Source organism: Phalacrocorax aristotelis, chromosome 21 (assembly GCF_949628215.1).
Source record: "Phalacrocorax aristotelis chromosome 21, bGulAri2.1, whole genome shotgun sequence".
Taxonomy (NCBI): Eukaryota; Metazoa; Chordata; class Aves; order Suliformes; family Phalacrocoracidae; genus Phalacrocorax; species Phalacrocorax aristotelis.
In genome coordinates, this window is record NC_134296.1 from 3,769,373 (window position 1) to 3,787,686 (window position 18,314).

At 44.3% G+C, this 18,314-nt stretch overlaps 1 protein-coding gene across 1 annotated transcript in view; it reads right to left on the reverse strand.

Annotated features, from left to right (window-relative positions):
* Window positions 1–18,314, reverse strand: part of BLTP3A (bridge-like lipid transfer protein family member 3A) — a 35,558-nt gene that overhangs the window by 11,948 nt on the left and 5,296 nt on the right. The window contains exons 2-13 of the mRNA XM_075115989.1: window positions 9,524–9,686; window positions 7,831–7,869; window positions 7,259–7,350; window positions 6,859–7,048; window positions 6,267–6,407; window positions 5,510–5,680; window positions 4,235–4,412; window positions 3,089–3,175; window positions 2,339–2,503; window positions 1,696–1,838; window positions 768–909; window positions 62–255 (exon numbers count right to left, since the gene is read on the reverse strand). Coding sequence (XP_074972090.1) covers window positions 62–255; window positions 768–909; window positions 1,696–1,838; window positions 2,339–2,503; window positions 3,089–3,175; window positions 4,235–4,412; window positions 5,510–5,680; window positions 6,267–6,407; window positions 6,859–7,048; window positions 7,259–7,350; window positions 7,831–7,869; window positions 9,524–9,686 — 1,705 coding nt within the window. The remainder of the gene's footprint in view (window positions 1–61; window positions 256–767; window positions 910–1,695; window positions 1,839–2,338; window positions 2,504–3,088; window positions 3,176–4,234; window positions 4,413–5,509; window positions 5,681–6,266; window positions 6,408–6,858; window positions 7,049–7,258; window positions 7,351–7,830; window positions 7,870–9,523; window positions 9,687–18,314) is intronic.

The window sequence follows — 18,314 nt, forward strand, 5'->3', positions numbered from 1 at the left end:
CCTTCCTCAACAGGGAGGGAGAGAACATTGAAGACTGGGAAGGGAAGGAAATGAATGGTACCTTCAGCCGGAAGCCATCCAGTCGAACATCAACATGCTCATCATGCTTGCCTGAGTCCTCCAGCTTGTAGATGGCTTTGAACTGCTCCAAGCTGCGGTAAAGATCCAGACAGAAGAGGTTTATCCAGAGCACACTTGCTGTATCCAGGGTAAGCATCAGGCCATTCAGCTGTATATACAGGTTTGGGCACGGAACTAGAATGAAACAGAATCGAGACAGGTTTATTATAGCAGAAAAGGCACTTCAGGTGATCTGCAGCTCAGTGTATAACCTGCACTGACAAAACCAACACAGAGGGCTTCAACACCCACTGGAAGACAGATCTCTTGATGAAAGGGAGAAGTTGTGATGCACCACAGAAACGAGGTGTTCCAGGTTTCACATCAAGCCACCTGCAGAGTACCCAAAGCACCCCACAGTCCTGCTTCAGTGCTACTTAATAAGGCAGAATGCCAAGAGCTGGGCAGGCAGAGCAGCTCCTTAATAGATTCCTGGATATGTTATTTTGCAAACACAGCTTTGCCTCCACATTTTGCACCAGGCAAACTCTAACCCACTTTTGCACAGGCAAAAAAAAAAAGGCAAATATCAGAAAACTAAACAAAAAAAGGATGTCTGGAGAATACATAATAGGGTTAACACACCTAAAGAATTGACTGATTCACTAAGGAACTTATGAAAGAAGGTGCTAACCTTGCTATATTACCTGGAAAGTCCTGATTGTCTGGGAAGTAATACTCTGTGAATTCAATATGGATTGCAGAGACCTGATCAGGAAGTTTGAAGAATTTTCGACTACATGAAAGCAAGGTGGAAGGTTTCTTACTTTGTTGACCAGCTGTAGAAACCTGGAAACACAATGGTATGCAGTTGTACAGAATTCAGATTTGACAAAATAAAGTGTCCCAGTAACCCTGCAGCCTTCCTTTTCTGGAATTCCAGGATAGATTCCAATCCACCTTGTTTACATATCAAACATACTCTGCTTTCGAGCAAAAACAGAACTTTTTTCTACCTGCAAATATTGTCAACTCCTCTCCTTTGAGGGAATTTAGTTCTTTGCGACTCCTGTCACTGCTAGCCAGAGCTGTGACAATTAGAATTAGGTGATGTGAACAAACAGAACTGAAATCTATTCTAGCTTTCTTCAAGATGAACAGCATGTTGATAAGTCTGTTATAGTACCTAGTACTGATTATGCTCTTGCAATGGTTACAGGGTATAAGGGTGTAGGGACTGATCCAGTCCTGTGATGCTTTCTGGGTCAGAAAGCATGAGGGGGAGACTTATTCGCCTCCTCTGTCAAAAATCCATATCCTCACTATCTTCTCAAATGCATGAAATGTTTTACCTTGGGCCTACCTAATCGTTAATGCAAGTTCAGATGTAAACAGACACGGAGTGCAGACACTGTGGTTGCATGCGCATGCAATTTCCTCTGAACATGAAAATTATCAGCAGTTCATGCTTAGTTTAAAAGTCTTACAGACAAGATAATATTGGCATTTGGGTTGTTTGGGCAGAGTTTTGATTCTCTTAGATGACATTCTGTGTGGTTTATTTGAATCATATCAAATTAAATTTCATTTTTAAAAAATGACATGAACATCTCCAGACACTGCTCAAATCCCTACCTGGTGAACATCCAAGTCATCCACTCGAACCACCACGCAGCTGGATCGAAGCCGGTTCCAGGGAGGGTGCCGCAGTCGTGGCAGACTCGTGGGAGGTACACGGCCTTTCTCTGAGGGACTTTTATGAGGACTCAACGAAGTCTCTGTGGGGATGGAAAAGCAGCAGGGTTTTTCTCTTCTCCTTTGCAGCAAACTTCACCATCGACACCAACACGTATGTGCTTACAGAGCAGAATTAACAGCCCCAAAATTAGAAACAGATGGGCACAGTTAGGCAGGAAAAAAATGCTGGGACTTCTGAAATAAGAACACTGTGGAAGATGAGTGTGCTCTGTAGCGAGAGAACACAGTCTTCAGCCAGGCTTTAAGTATTTTATTTACTCCTTATACACTCACTTATGGAGAAACTCAATAAATAAGCTAGGAAAGTGGCCACTGCTGTCTGTCCGTTCTTGCTGCAGTGCTATTCCAGTATAATAGTCACTTTCCTTTGCCGTTATATTTCTGATTTTTAGTGTGCTATGAATTTCTGCACCAACAAACTAGCCTGCTAAACTGGGGAGAAGTAACTAGAGATGTTGCTGGATGGAGCAAAGTTGTTACCATCTCCTGCTTTACTAGGAGTTTTATCAAATACCATTACCTGGTTTCCTTTTGAAGGGGGAAAGTGGAGTCCTGGCAAATGCAGGGTCCATTTCTTCATGAAGTTTCTCTATCTTGCTTTGAAATTCACTGACCAACTTCTTTGCCCACTGTCCCCGTGTTTCCATTGCTTCACCGTACCTCACCCAATGCTTGCAGGCATCTCCTGCATGAAAGCAAACAATCTGGCTTTAAAAGCGAGCTTCTTGGATGCACACAACCCTTCCATGCCACTCAGACGCATGCCAATCTGTACAGCCTTCCTCTTTATTGATATCACATCTGGAATAGGCAATATGGGGCATACTAAGTGCTTGTGAAACAAGTGCAGGCTGTCACACAACAGAGCTGGTTCTACTCGCAAGTGTTCCAAATTGAAGTGTTGGGATGAATGCCAAGGTCACTTTTTCCTTGATTCTTCCCTCCTGGGAGACATCCTATAACCCCTCCAAACTGATTAGGCACATGTAAGAACTAGATCCATAGCTTAAGCAACTGCAAACGAATCCAGAGTTTCAACTTTATGTCTTTACAACAGACAGCAGCTTATTCCTCTCTTTGTACTCTGCTCTGCCAGCCACTTGTCAGCCATCCACCAATAGGTAAATTAGTTTAACCCTGCCCATGAGGATTTAAGTCCCAAGTCCTTTGTGTAGTCTGTCTTCCAGTCATGCCCGAAGCCATATAGCATCACTGTTCAAGTTCTTTTTTCAAACCCCTTCTCAAGTTTGGAGGCCACACACTCCCCTACCTGCCCTGTGGAAAGGGTAGTAGTCAAAAGCCATCCTCCTGAAGGTCAGCTGTATGGCGCCTCCCAGCATCCCATGCTTCAAAGCACCTGTGGAAAACAGAACAAAGGAAACCACGATCAGTTCTGCAATCTACATCCTGACCCAGGAGAACAACATCGCTTTGATTGCCACCACTGATTCATTGTCACCATGGACAGCGTTAGGGTATCATCCTTTAGAAAGCTGTATCAAAATCTTGTCCTACGCAAGGAAAAGGACAACTGAATGTAACGGGCCACCAATTCATACCATAAGAACCAGGCCAAGAATCCCAAACACCAAAGCGCAAGATCCCATCGCTTCCCAGGTCCCTGCCAATTACACCTCCCACTACAATAACCAACACTTCTGTTGTGAACACTTGCTGGTAGGGCCAGCAAAATGATGACAAAACTGTGCTGAGATGTCGATAACAGCAGCTCAGGAGACAGCGATACACAGATCGGTTCAAAAAAATCTGGAATAGCAATGGATGTGGGTAGTAGAAATTTGTTTTCCCCTTTTTTAAAGGGAAGATGTGTAGAAACAAACAGCACAACTTGGATCAGAGATGGCTGTGCAAAGTGGGGAGGGGAGTACATTTGCCTCAAAAGAGAAAAAAGTACCAAGAAATATATCTCAGTAGGGGGAATCTAGGAGTAAACCACGTACTAATTAGCAAAGCCTTGCTTGAAAAGAATGTGGTAGGCAGTGGAATGGCCTGTCAAAGAAGGCAAAGAATCCTCATGGTTATGTGAATGTCCTGCACACTGCCAAAGCAAACATTTTCTCACCAAGTGGAGTTATCACTCTTTATTCCCGTTGCTCAATACCAGACTGTTCCTAAAGCATATCCTCTATCACTTCAGCTAGGTCACTGGCAACCACGTCCACTGACGGACCTCCCCATGTTTGTCCCATGGAGCCAAGAAAGATTTTCTAATGCCTAGTTCAGGCATACAGAACTGATCTCTCCGTCAGCCTGAACAACTGCCTGTTGCCTCATTGGGAAAGAGTAACATAGAAGATGCTTGTTTTCAAGGGGAAAATCCTCCTTCAGAGAGAATATTGATGACCAGATGAATGTTTTCCTCCTGCGGTGTCTCTCCGATGCTGCTCTTAGTTACCTGACTCTCGAGTTTGGCTGTCATCGCAGATATGCAGATCCAAGTGCGAGATGAGGAGGTGGTACGATGACTCTTTCATGTCATGCTTATCAAAGTATTGACCAATGCTGCTTGCATTTGGGCTGACTCCAAATGGCTGAGACCAGGACTGCTGGGTACTTGGAGGAGGTGGTGTGATCTATTAGAGAGAAAAAAGCTTGGTAAGAACTAATAGAAAGAAGAAGATGTTATAATGTAATTAAAAATTAAAAACAACTTATGCAATCTTCCAGACTGCAAGGCATCAATTTACAGAAACTGAATTGGGAGTCCAGGAATCTGGATCCTTTCCTATGTTCTCATGAGCAAAATTCTTTGCCTGTTGTTCTGCCTCCTCTCCATCTTGGAATATGCTTTAAGACTCCTGGATAAAAACGACTACGAATTCCTGATCCCCCTTCTATGTAATCCCACTGCACTATGTGCATGGCCCTCCTTCCCCAGAGCTTCCACCACCAGCAGCAATATTCCTCTTCCCTCATCCTTGCCTCTGAAAACATCTTTTGTCCTCTGCCCTATGTATTTATTCTGTGACATTCATCAAACAATTACTCAGCACAGTGTTTTGGAAACAAAGAAAGTGGTAAGGGAAGTTCAAGGTTACTGGCAGGAGCAGCTGTACTAAGGGTCTGATACACTGTTAAGCTATATGCAAACCAAAGAACAACTGCAAAAATCAAGAGCTCTCTCTAGAGTATTAGGAAGAAACCAAGAAACCCGACCAACAACACTGAAATTGGACACCAATGTTTTCCCTTGAGCATCACAGCTCACTATAGTTTTGTGTCACAATATATTATACCAGAGCCCCTTTCCCCAGGCCTACGCAGACTGTCATTCAGAGGCAGAAAATATTATTTCTAGAACATATTTATTGCTTGTTACCAAATCAAATCTTCGTGGCACCCTCTGCAGCTTTCCATGTGCCGGCCAAATCCGGAAAGCTATGCAGCTTAACACCACTTTTTCCCCACCATCAGACACAATCTAGCCTGTGACTACATATGAACATTCTCTAACATTTACTGGTAACAAATCCAACTCCTTTGGTCGCTTCATTACCCAACGACAGTCCACCATCCACACGATGCTGACCTGGCACCAGGTAAGCCTACCGGTTCCCATCAGGGAGATGCTCTGTGAGCAAGGGCGATGCCACAGAAACAGAAATAGCCTCTTTCACCTTGTCTTTTCCTTTTTCCTGGCAGACCAACATCCAAATTGTGACTCACTCACCTGTACAGACTCAGGTGCCAAGCTTTTCCTCTGCTGTGCGGACTTCTCCATGGCTTCACTCAGAGACTCTGCATATTTCATCATTGCTTTCAGCTGCGAGTCTGTCAGCACCCAGAGCAGGTCGTCAAGGAGGAACATCAGCTTAGATGCCATCACATTGCAATCTTTGGTCTGGAAGAGCAAGGAGGAGTCAGGGGCTTTAGGAATGGCAACCATATACATACATTTTTCATAACACAGAATCTGTAGCAGAAAAGAGAGATGTTGCTCTGAAACTCATCTGAAAGAGAAGGTAACTCACCTGGTGGATGTCCACAGTACCTCCTCTGAGAATGAAAGTAGTCAAAGCTGCCTCCTCTTTAGGAGGCAAATTGCTTACTGAGTTTAAAAAATAAACAAACAAAAAAGATGGTTTCTTTTTTTTTTTTTAATCTACTCTTCCTCATATTTCTATTGACAGCTAAAAATACGGCTACTAGGCTTTAATCTGCCGATAAGAGATGACAGCTCTCCTTGGGATGTTGAAATGAATTTCAAAACTTGCTCCATACACATTATCCTCCCCTGGGAGATAAACTGCTTTGACATTTGGTAAGAACACAGCTGTTTCCAACAGAAAACACAGAGCGATACAGCAGCTTGGACTCAACATTTGTCAAGGAAAAGAACGGTTGCTGAGGAACGTGGGAGGAAACATGCATCATCACTGCACCAGGCAGTGAGACTGTATCCTGCAAAGTATGGAGGAAACTCTCACCCTTCTCTTGAGAGAGATCTGGATCCTCCCCTGGTTGGTAATGAGTCTCAGAGGAGTAGTCACAGGATCCTGATCGCCATTGTCCGTGGCATCTGCTTCTATCCGAAGTGTCTGCCAGGTGAGCTCTTTGAATGTCAAAACCTACCCAGAAGGAGAAAAATAGGAAAGTGCTGAGATTTTCAACATCTTCAAGGATTAAACTAAATGTTTAGAAGACGTGGGATGAAACAAGGCCACAGAAAAATCATTCAATGCATTTTTCTTCTGTGATCCCAGCACAAAACCAAAATCATGCCCCAGGTAACATCTAACCGACTCTCCCTCACACTGAGTTTAAGACCAGACAAACCACAAGGGCATTCAGAGCTTCTCCAGTTTCATTCTCCTAGAGGAGAAGAGCTCAGAGAAAGCCCTGAGCAGAAGTCAGCTCTCAGCCAGCCTGTTCCAGCAAACAGTAGGCAAGCTCACCAAAGCTCCCTACCAACACTGTATAAGAATTCAGACAACAGCCCGATCACCCCAGAGGGCTGGGGCAGCACAAGTGCCGCTCTTCTGTGTGCATTACGACAGGCAACGTAAGACAACCCTGTACCTCTCCTCTCTGCGGATCAGTAATGCGGGTGAGTCGCAAGTCACTCTGTTGCCAGTTTGGGTTGACACTGTAGCCTTGGAGCTGCCATAGCTCAAAAGAAGCATGAAAGGCCTTGGAGTGAATCTTGATGGTGATGGAATTGACAACAATAAACATCCCCTCCACGACCTTTTCAGCAAAGCCATATTCACTGCAAAGAGAAGATTCCTCAAAGTCATCACCTGTTACAATAAAAGGCCTGGTAGGTGTAGACCACATACAGAGAGACTCCAAGGTTTATAAGCAATACTAGGACCACTTAAACCTGAGTGCAGAGAGGCCAATGGTTAACCATTGAGGACAACGGCCACCCATACCCCAGTAACATGTCAGAAAGAAACCACAGGGCTCATGGTCTGACCTTTGACCTGCAGCAAGAGCAATGGGAGACTGTCCGTTGGGTGGCCGAGGCTCCTCACATGTTCGCATCTCTACCTCCACTTTATCCAGGTACTGTAAAGACAGTGCAAGGGAGCGATAAATACCAGACCAAGACTCAAGCTCAGCCTATCAGCCTTAGGCCTGAGACTCTAGGGCAGGGATAAACAAGCTCTGGAGTCTCTTGCCTCTCCAAGAGTCTCATGTGTTAAAGCTCTCATGCCACCAGTGCCAGGATCATTGGGTAATCTGAATCTCCAGAAGTGGGAGAAAACAACAGAAAAACAGGCACAAGGCTGTCCTGGACTTCACTGAGAGCTCAGCCCAGCTCCACCCTGCAGTGAAATGTGGGTCTCGTGAGAGGTCATGCATCGCCAAACAGGACTATTCTCAGAACTCCCCTTCCCCTAAGGGGAAAGGTCTAGAGGATTTAGGTCAAATATAAAATTTGAGCATGTGCTTCACAGTTTCCCTTCGCAGACCTTTTCTCAAGTAGGAGAGATTAAAAAGAGGGAGGAAGAAAAAAAAAGGAATGGACAAAAGAGGAAACATTACCAGGCAGATTGGGTGTGTTTTCAGCTTTGTCCACTGGATCTGAAACAATAAAGCTGAGGTTACAAAAGCTATCTTTGCATTGGAAAGTTTGAGAAATCACACAGAACCATTTGAGTGGAAAGCTATTCTCTGAGAAATGACCACAGTGACAATCCATCATGTATCACCGAATACAGGTCAAAGAGGCTCACACAGACAAGGGAAAAGGAAAAGGAAAAGACATCCCAGCCACCAGGCCTATAAATCCAGCTTAGCTTTTGGCTCTCACATATCATCACGAGTAACAGATACTCTGCAGGTCAAATTCTGATTTTTCATATTCCTTTATGGAGAATGTTCTTGTCCTTAAAAAGTTTACAGTTAATTGCTGCTGTTACTGGAAGTCGGTAATTCTTTTGAAGACTGCACACAAACCAAAAAGATTCACTTTATTTTCTTACAGCAACACTTATTCTGCAGTTCTCGTAGGAGGGAGAACAAATGTTTGTTACTAAATTAAGCAGATCTGACTCTAAAAACAGAGCGGATCAGATGAGCAAGACGGGCTCATTTTTATTGTCACTTGGCAGAGTAGAACCATATTTCTTTTATAGCACGTCTCTTTGACATACTAAGAACTTTTGCATTCATATAATGCAATAATGGTTAGTACCAACTGAGATTAAACAATCTGGCATTTCATAGCAGCTGAAAAAAAAAAATCAACTTTTTGCTCTAAAAAGCACAAAGAGGAAGAATTTGTAAGAGGAGCTCAGTGTGCAAAAGTGCAACTGCAAGTGCATGCACAATTTCAGCAATTATTCATGTAAATGGGTAACTGTGGGCTAAAGGCTGGCTGAGTGCAGAGGGTGCAGCCTTTCACATGCACTACTGATGCATTTCTGATGAATTGCATTTTCAACAATTAAGACTTAAGTTCAATTTATTTTTACAATACCTCACCGCATAATTAGGCTTTCAGAGAACTGCACTCCATTTCTCTCTCCTTCCTATTCCTGTCGGAGGTTTGTGTTACTTCTTTAGCATTAAAAAGAAAAATATCAGCAGGAATGAGGGAAGACACAGAAAACTCCTCTGCTGTCAAAATAGCAGGGGAATGGGAGGGAAGGAGCAAACAGAGAGGTCTGCAAAATCCCAAGTGATATGGAGGTGATGAACAGGGAATGATTGTTCGCTATTTCTTCCAATAACGGTACCAGGAGGTTGTCAACTAAAACTAGCATAGGCAGACTCAATACAAGCAGAAGTAGATGTAGTTAAGCTGTGAAATTCTTTGCCACACCACACTCTGGATGTTAAACAAGTGGGTCCAGAAAGCATCTGGGCAAATTCCTAGAAATTCATCAGAGGCTATTAAATACAAAGCCCTCACTGCTGGCTTAACAAGTCACCTGAAGGTGAGGAAGGGCCACACCACACTCTTCCTGTGCTTCTCTCAGCATCCTCCACCACCCACTGCCGGCCACCACCGGGGGGGGGCAGAGTGCTCAGCAAAGGTGGCCTTTGGTGAAACCTGCTGCGGCTACCTCACAGCATGCGATTAGCACATCTCACATCTAAAGCACAGGGTTTGAGATGTGTGGATCAAATCACATCGTGATTCTTCATCAGAAATTTCCGAGTGACAAGCAGAAGCTGCCACTGGAAGGCCTCAGCCGTGTCTGGGGAGGCGAGCGTGGCCGCCTCTGCTCACCCTGATAGATGCCTTGTTGCAGTAGACCCGAGTGATGGCAAGCCAGGTGGGCAGCTCCAGCACATTCTGCAGCACCTCTTCATCCAGCTCCAGGTTGGTCAGCTGCCCCTGCCCTTTCAGTGTGCTCAGGTTGATTTTGTCTGGAGAGAGATTCTTGGTAAACCTGCAAGAGAAGGAAGAGGAGGCTCTAAAAACAACCCCCAGCAAAGCTGCCAAGACCAGAGGAGCCTTTGACAGCACTATTTTAAGTATAAGAATCCGCTTGCTGTTTTGTTAAACCTTTTCTGACATTTTTAAACCCAGGGCATGTTGGTTGCTCGAGAAAAAAAAGTATGTCTTTATGCTTTGACATTTGAAGGGCTTTGTTTGTTTGTGTTTTGGTTTAAATCAAATTCAAGTTTGAGAAACTGAAAATTCCTTCTAAAGCACTGGGAACCTGGAAACCAGCAAAATTGCCCTTGGACAAAACCAATGAAAACCAAAGCCAAATTGCAACAAGTCAGCAATTTTACTAGCCCCAGAACTGCCACATCAGTGGTAAAAAGTTTAATTATCTAGATTCTTTTTGAAGTTTGTGACACAGGAAAGTAAAAGATCATTAGTAAATTACTTTTTTGGCTGTCTCTTTAAACACCAGTCTCGTAATCCAGCCTGCGCTTTGGTCAGCAGGTCCAAGCATGCAACCTAACTCCCTCCGCAGTGACCAGCCCAAGCTCCCATCCTCCTTTTGGCAACCAGCAGCTGCTGCTCCTTCTGGTTGTAATTCCTCCTCCCAAGGGCCTCTGTTGTTTCCACCTCCCTTGTATGCAGCCTAGTACCTTCAGATCCCTCATGTGTCTGAGATTTAAACGCTATGGATGAAACTATTTCAGCAGGAATGCTCAAGAGCAGTCTGTTCTGGGGCAAATCTGAAAACGTCTGACTTCATTAAAACCACTGTGGCCCCTAAGGAACCAGAAGAGCCAGTTCAGAGGGTGCTAGGCCACAGAGGCTGTATGCATGTCAGCAATACCTCACCAGGATGCCTGTCTCCATTGAGCAACCCTTCTGTGCAGGAGCCACCACCAAGGGAGCGCGGCAGCTCACACTGGGACACTCCGCAGTCACAGAATTCAAAGTTGAAGACTTCCTGCCAAACAACTTACCCACTACTGAAGCCAGGGCTTATTGCACACATTCCTCCACGCTAATTCTAATTCTGTACAGTGGTCCAGAAAGCAGAAGAGAAAGAAAGACCCTATTGTCAGCATAAGCAGGATTAGGTTCAGTTAGTCACACGCTACCATTCTCCCTCCTTTCCCCGCACCAGCAGCATGGGCTATTTCTCTGTGAAAGGCACAAAGGGCATCTTGATCAAAGTCATTACTCAGAGAGGGTAGGAGGGACCAGAGCAACACTGCTGGGATAGCGGCCGATGTGCCAGGAGGAGCACACCGCAGGAGCACCAGGTGTAGCACAAACCCGGCGGAGACACCAGAGCACCTGCTCGTCGGTCAGCCCAGGGCTTCCTGGAGGAAAAATGCCCTTCCAAAGCACACCTTTTGTTAGGAGAAAGTCTGACAGACAGTGAAGAGCCACAGATGTCAACTCTGTGGTACTGATGCAGCAACTCCTGGAAGAGGAGGGTGGCACAAACAGCTGTGAATTTTCCTACTATTGCTTTTTACCTTGACCCCTGCTACTGTCGAGTCTTCTGCTGCCACAGAAGCCTGAGTCAGACATTTACCATGTCATGCCGTCACCTCCCTCTCCTGAGCTGAAGGTACACACTGACAGCTTAATTAAAGACTGAGTTCATAACACACCTGCCAGCATCTCAGGCTGACACATTCACTTTAAACTCATTACTCCCTTTACCAGAGGCCCTCTTGTTTAAACACACCCAGGAAGGCAGCCAAGTTCAACACTGCTCCTCAGCATCCGTACAAAGAAGTAACATATTCCAGAGCGTGCTGCAGCGGCTGCTCCACTGGAGGGGAGATGCAGGGACAGGCTGAGCGTCTGTAAGGTCTGTGCTTGGAAGCCTCGTTGTGAGCACTCAATCTCAAACGCTGTTGCAAATTAGACCAAATACCTTGAGGGCAATACATGAGCATCCTTGTCTTGCGTTAGTGAATCAGCTCTGTTGAAAGCTGTTGTAATCATGTCCACTGGAATTGGATACTAAGAATAAAACAAATAAAACCTGAACAGGTAGGTAATAAAAAGCACTTGGCACTGCTCAGCTCACAGGCTGCTGTGGGTAGTGATCAGCTTACAGGTGGGGAGAGGCTGAGGCACAGAGCAGCTTTCTCACACCTGTAAAGCAAGGATCAAACCCTGGTGTCTCAAAACCTCATCCCAGGCTAAGCATGCTTAGACAGGGAAGCTGCTTTCAGCTGGTAATGAAGAAGCAAAATATGAGGACATGTCTAAATGGGGGAATTACTTTTATTTAGTGTGTACGTGTATCAAAAACACAGTAACAGAGTGAAAGGATGCTAAAGCTGTGAAACAGGACACTGGTGGAAAGGGTGCTATGAAACATGATCTAGCTAAAAACAAATAACTGTATCAGCTACAGAGGAAGGCTGCAGAAATCGTGCTGAACGGCTACGAAAGCTACCATGAGTACTACCAGACTTTACACTAGAATCCTTTTCATGAGACATTCCAGATGCACCAAAATGTGCCATTCCACCCCCACAAGAGAGAGTACAGACCCCACCGATGATGGGATAACAGAAGCTACAAGTTTTGTAAACAAAAATCTAGAACTGAAAACAATTCTCTCTTTTAAACCACAGAGTCAAAATTCCTGAAAGTATGCTTATTACCAAGTCCCTGACTCTCAGGTTCTCTCCCTGTAAAGGAATCCCAGATCTTCAAATGGAATAATCTTCAAATTTAGAGACATTTTGATACATATAGTGCACGTTAGATGGGGTGTACAAGAGGAAAACTGATGAAGTGTGCCTATGAACTCGGGAGTCCATAGATGCCAAATCTTCATTACTTGAAAGGAACTGCTTTGGTCACTGTCAGGGGAAGGAAAAAGCAGTGAGAGCAGGCAATTTTAGATATTTGTTGGCAGACTCGCTCCATTCATACTGATCAACAGTAACATTTTTGGCAGCATGAATTGCTGGCTTAGAGAAAAGTGAATGAAAATGGTAGCTATTAGGAAAACTGACAGTGTGGGATATTTGCACTTTTTTTTGTTTTGCAACTCTAATAGAAGTCGGTAGTGCTAGCCAGTAAACTCACAGGACAGCACTCCTTTTGAGCTTGCCAGGATTACCATGACAAAAGTCAAACCAGAAAACCTTTTTCTGTCTTCTATGGAATTGTCACTGCAGAGCCACAAGGGCATTTTGCATCTGTGTACACTTACACCAGCGTGCAGGCATCCACAATAACAATACCCGGAGCAACCTTTTGTCTCAAAGTGTCTGCCAGCCAGAAGCTGATCTGCTGCACAATAGCCGAATGGACCATCGCAGCCACCAGCATCCTGAGAAAGCCTTCCAGGGAATAAAAAGGTCTTGCTGCATTCACAGTCAAGGCAGTGGGAAATACAAGCTCCAGGCTTACAGCTATAGCCAGGGAAGTCCTGCTAGGTCAAGCCTCCTACTCAGCCCAGTGGTTTGCAGATTTTCCCTACAGTGTTTCCCACTGTTTCTTTCCACTTCAGATGACAGGAGCATTAGGGCTCAATCAACACTCGTAAGAAGCAGGCAGACACAGTCATTAACAACGCTATCCTAATTTCATAGCAGCCTGAAGGTCTCACTCTTTCCTAAGAAGCTAACAACACCCAGATGATTTAAACCTCAATACCTTCTTGGGATTGTGCCTCAAAAAATGATGTTCTTCACAGAAACCCTCAGCTGTCTTAGGCAGTTTCTGAGATCATTACTTGATTTGCTCTGAAGCCTCATTTCATGTTTTAGATGGGAAAAGCACATGAGTGTCAGTCTATTTGCTCAATCATCAGCTTGAATACTCAACAAAAAATGATGTCACTACTAAAAGAAGGACTGCCCAAATCATCAGCTTGCATATCCAGGGGCCACAAACTCACTGATTGCAAGAGGGAGTTTGGCCAAATCTGATTGCTGGCCCGAAGCCAGGCCATAATCATAAACAATAAATGTATGTTCACATTTGTAGCTGTCTGGCCACACTGTCTCCAACTGAGGAAATATGCAGACAATGTCGGGAGAAGACATCTGAAATCATAAAACTTCTCTTCAGATCCATCTCTCTCATTATCTGCTGCCACGTGGTACAGGAACACTCTCGTCAGTAGCTTCATACACTCAAAGTACATTTTCTGCCTCAGCCTCTTCTGCAGTTATTCAGTAATCGTCGTCTATTGTATGTAACCCCTACCTACAGCTAAACACATTTATTTCTATTAATATCTTTGTTACTATGGTTATTATATGTGAGAACTAATTAGCAATACATCATTGACCTTGATTTTACTTAATGACAAGCATCATCCACTGGCAGAAGCAAGCAACCGTATGGCTTGCAACCCTAGCCACAGTTGCAGAAAGCAAATGGTAAAATACTCAGAACACAAGAGACCCAGGAAAGGGGTAACTTGTCAGCTCCAATCTGAAAACACAGTGCCTTCATAAGGGAAACAAAACAGCAAGGGAAGCGATGAAGATTTCTGCTTTAATTTGTAACACAAATACATAATCTAAGGAACTATGGCAGAAGGACAGAAATTAGACTTGGGAAAAACCCCTATATTCTGGCCAACGCAGATTTGCTCCTTGCCCAAGATCTTTCCCAGAGCCTTGTCTGGTTAGGTTTTGGATGGGCCATTTGATGGGATTTCCATCTTCCGCAGGAAGATCTTCCACAATCCAAAAACCTCTGTGATAGGACATTTCCCCTCATATTAAACCTTCTTATCACATGTTTACTTGGAAAAATAGGTTCATCACTAATAAAAGACAAGGTTAGTGACTTCCAGATACAGGAAAACTTTCAAGGAAGACAGCAGCATAAGCTTTAACTGCAAGACACATGTTTGAGAATGAACTGAAAAATAATATTGGAGGAAATAAAACAGGGACAAGTGATCAAAACTTCTGTAAAAAGGAAAAAAATAGCTGCTTTGAAGACACATAGGAAGAAGTAGTAAAAGCCCTTTCAGGAAGAAAAGCCCTTTTACTTACTTAAGCTTTTGGTAAAACTGTGGAGCAATTTGTCTGGTGAGCACACGCAGCTCAAAATGGAGAGATTCAGAGTTGCAGACAAGGAAGAGAAACACGCTGAATTAGCAGAAGGCAAGACTAATTTACAGCAGCATTAGATGGTATCTAGCACTAATCCAGCTGGTATCATCCCAACTTAGCATAAAGCCATTTAGAATTTAACGGAATCTGATCAATACCAAAATAACCAGTTGTTTAGAAGATGGAAAGCACCACATTTTAATAATTAATGAACGTAATCTCTGTAACTCCAGCTCTACACTGAGTGCAGTAGGGCTGTACCCTAGATGTTGCCTAGGTAGGCAATACCATTTTCCTGTGTGGACAAAGAGGTCCCAATGCAATCAGCCCCATGACTTCGCCCTGCTTAGGTCACACAACAAACTCCGTACATGTTACCATGTAACCCACTAACAGCCTTTGGCACCGTACTGGTGGGCTCCTTACCAGGGTGGATTTAAGTGCGTTGACGTGCCTGTATACACACATCTCTGGTGGCTTTAAATTATCAGCTTTCTGGTTTTCCAAGCTTCAGCTACATTGAATGAAAAAGGCTGGGCCACTCAACCACCCAAAGCCAAATGCAGTTTCACATGGGCCACAAAACATCTTTATAAGTAACCAGTTGTCTTGGCTCCAAGTAATCTGTTGTAATATAACATGGCTAAGGTAAAAAGACTTCGAAATTCAATTCAAAGTTAAACCTGCAGCAGAAAAAAAAAAAACGAAGAAGAAAAAATCAATGTTTCCAAACAGATTGGGAACCAGACTCAATTACACAAAGAACAAATGTCACCTCAATCCTCCCTGAAGTCTGCATCCTCACTTAGGCCCCTGAGGGCACTTTCTTGCCCCAAACAGAAATGGCTCCTAAGCATTCTGAATACTGGAAAACTGCAAAGGCTCCAGACCAGGTGCCCTTCCTGCGCCACACCCAGCTAATTTGGTACTAGGAGACCTGTAAAGCAAACCATAAACTAATCTGAAAGTTAAAGAGGCCGGGGTTTTGGCAGGGGCTGAACTCCATCTCGCTGAGGAACTGTTTTACTATTTCTAGCTCATCGGCTGGAAGCTCAGTAAAGTTTAAATGCCAGCTGCCCCATGCTCTGAAATCTGGAATACAAACTCTTGTCAGCTGCCAGGGAATTTCCCAAGACTAAACCTCAAGCAAATAATAATAGCACATGAAAGAATACTAGGAAGAAACATAAATAAACACACTAGTCAGGAGCCCCACTTCTCAGATTTTAAGAAATTATTCACCCTGCAATGCAATCTGCATTTTTGTTTCCAGCCTGCAGAAAATAACAGGTTATTACATAAATCAGACTCAGCTGAGCAGCTGCAGAGGAGGTATGAGCTCGAGGAGCCTAGGAGGAATACGACAAGGGGAGAAGAATCATATTTAAGAGCCCCTTTTCCTGACCCACCACTTAGTCCGAAGAGTAGCAGTGGCGTGGAGAGGTTCCACGCAGCCAATGCAAGGCTCCGCAAAACCCAGCGGCTGATGCAAGGATAAATCCAGCCACATTTTCCTCCTGAGCTACTGAAGCACAATTTATTTTTGCAGCAACAAGAGCCTATTTAGCATTCCACAAAACGCACACACTTCTCTCTCAAGCCCAGTGGAAGTGATTGGAAACACCTTCCATCCAGCAGCTGACACATGCTTTGTAAAACTGACAATTTGGTTCTTCTGATAAACTGCAGCACAGCAACCCTGATTTTAGAGATTATTCTCTCTGAAAGGAAAATGCCATGTCCTGTTATGGGCACAATCTCTTTTCCCACCCTTGTCTTGAAAAAAATAAATGATAACTGGAGTATTATGGTGGAGTATGGAGTAAAGTACCACTTTGCTCCATAATAGCCTAGGGTTCCACCTTTCCATCAAGAATTTCTCGATATTAAAACTTTAAAAAAGCCTTCAAAATGTACACGGAAATTTCCAAATTACAACATTAAAGGGTTTGCATCCAGCCTTAAATGCTTTGCTAGATGCAGCAGGTAAGAACTTAAGAGATGATTATTACCGGCGGTTCAATGCCGGATACCTCAGGAGCTCTGCCTGATGGCCTGAGAAAGAGCAGCCACTGCTGGAAAGGAGCCTTGACAAAGCTTCTTTCTTATAAATTGGCTCAGGGCTTCATGCTACCAACCGTTTCCATCCCATTCCCAAAACTGCTTTTATTTGCTAGTGTTCCCAGGACTATTTTCAAAGCAAGGTACAAACTGGCTTGTTAGTATTCTCTCTGCTTAACTGCTGGGGAAACTATGACACCAAATGATCAAGCGACTTCCCCATCGCCACACGAAGCACCGTGCTACCGACTGCCCTCCAGAGCCAACCGCACGCCCTACCCAACACAGCCCGTGGCGGGGGAGCTGCGAGCCTCTCCCATCCGTCCCCAAACCCTCCCACTTTGAGACACGTGCCCTGCTGCTCTCAGCCGCATGAAGATCAAGATGCAGAACTTAAAAATTCAGGGAGGCTATCCACACTTGGGTTACCCGCTCTCTGTAACACACTTATGTTGCTCAAGTCCTCTTCAGCCACACCAAAATGCGTGCAAGCCCCTTGCAGGTATGAGAACACAAATGCATCCCTCCTCTGCTCTTCTCTGCTGTTGTCAGTCTGAGTGCTGGCTGCAGGAGCGGGTTATTTTGGGCTTTTGCTACCAGATTTGTTTTTCAAGCCGTCATGCTTTGGATTCCAATTTGTGTGCCTTGTGGCACCTGGGCACCAAAGAAATTATTACCTGGCTGAACAGAATGCTTTGCAGATGGAAAAGTAATGGGTTTTTTTACCATCAATTTTTAACTGCTAGCATCTTTGTGGTTTCCCGTATTTCCCGTAGCTGCAACAGCTATTTTAGGCAAATTACCATCTTCAGCAGTAGACATCTCCCTGATCACTGAAGAAGGATATTAAAGCAGCTAAAGCCAGAATTGCAATGTTGGTCTCAATTCTAGCAAAGAGACTGTCCCAGGCAAAGGTTCTCCAGAGATCTCTTCTGCCTAAATCACTCTGAGATCCTGTTGCTTCATCAGGCCTTTCCCAGGCACAATTTCCTTGCTTCCCCCCCTCTGCCACTTTAAACATCTTCCAGTTAATTTAAAATCAAGGTCAGGAAACTCAGAGAAACCCCAAAGTGGTAAGCACACACCTTATACTGATGGTAGGCGTTCCTAAATCAGAGGGTTTCCAACACATTTACTGAATGTGCCACCACTTTGACTGTCACTGCAAGGGCACAGCTGCACCTCAGCGTTCAAGTATGCAACAATGCTGCAAAACACTTCAGGACAAGTGAGAAGTAAATAGACCAGAGAATTCAAGCTGCATTTTCTTATAGTGATTTCCAGATTGCAGCATTTAGCCAAGAAATCTAAGCACTGAGGGGAAAGAAGTGCTCTTTGGGCTTCGGGAATTCCCCAACCCCTCCGTGTTGGACAAATGATTCATATCTGATGACTTGACCCGACCTTATGCCCAGCCCCAGGGCCCTTCTCAATGATTCCTGAACAGCAGAGACTGAATCGCATTTTCTTGGCTGAAGAACAACTGCTTCTGC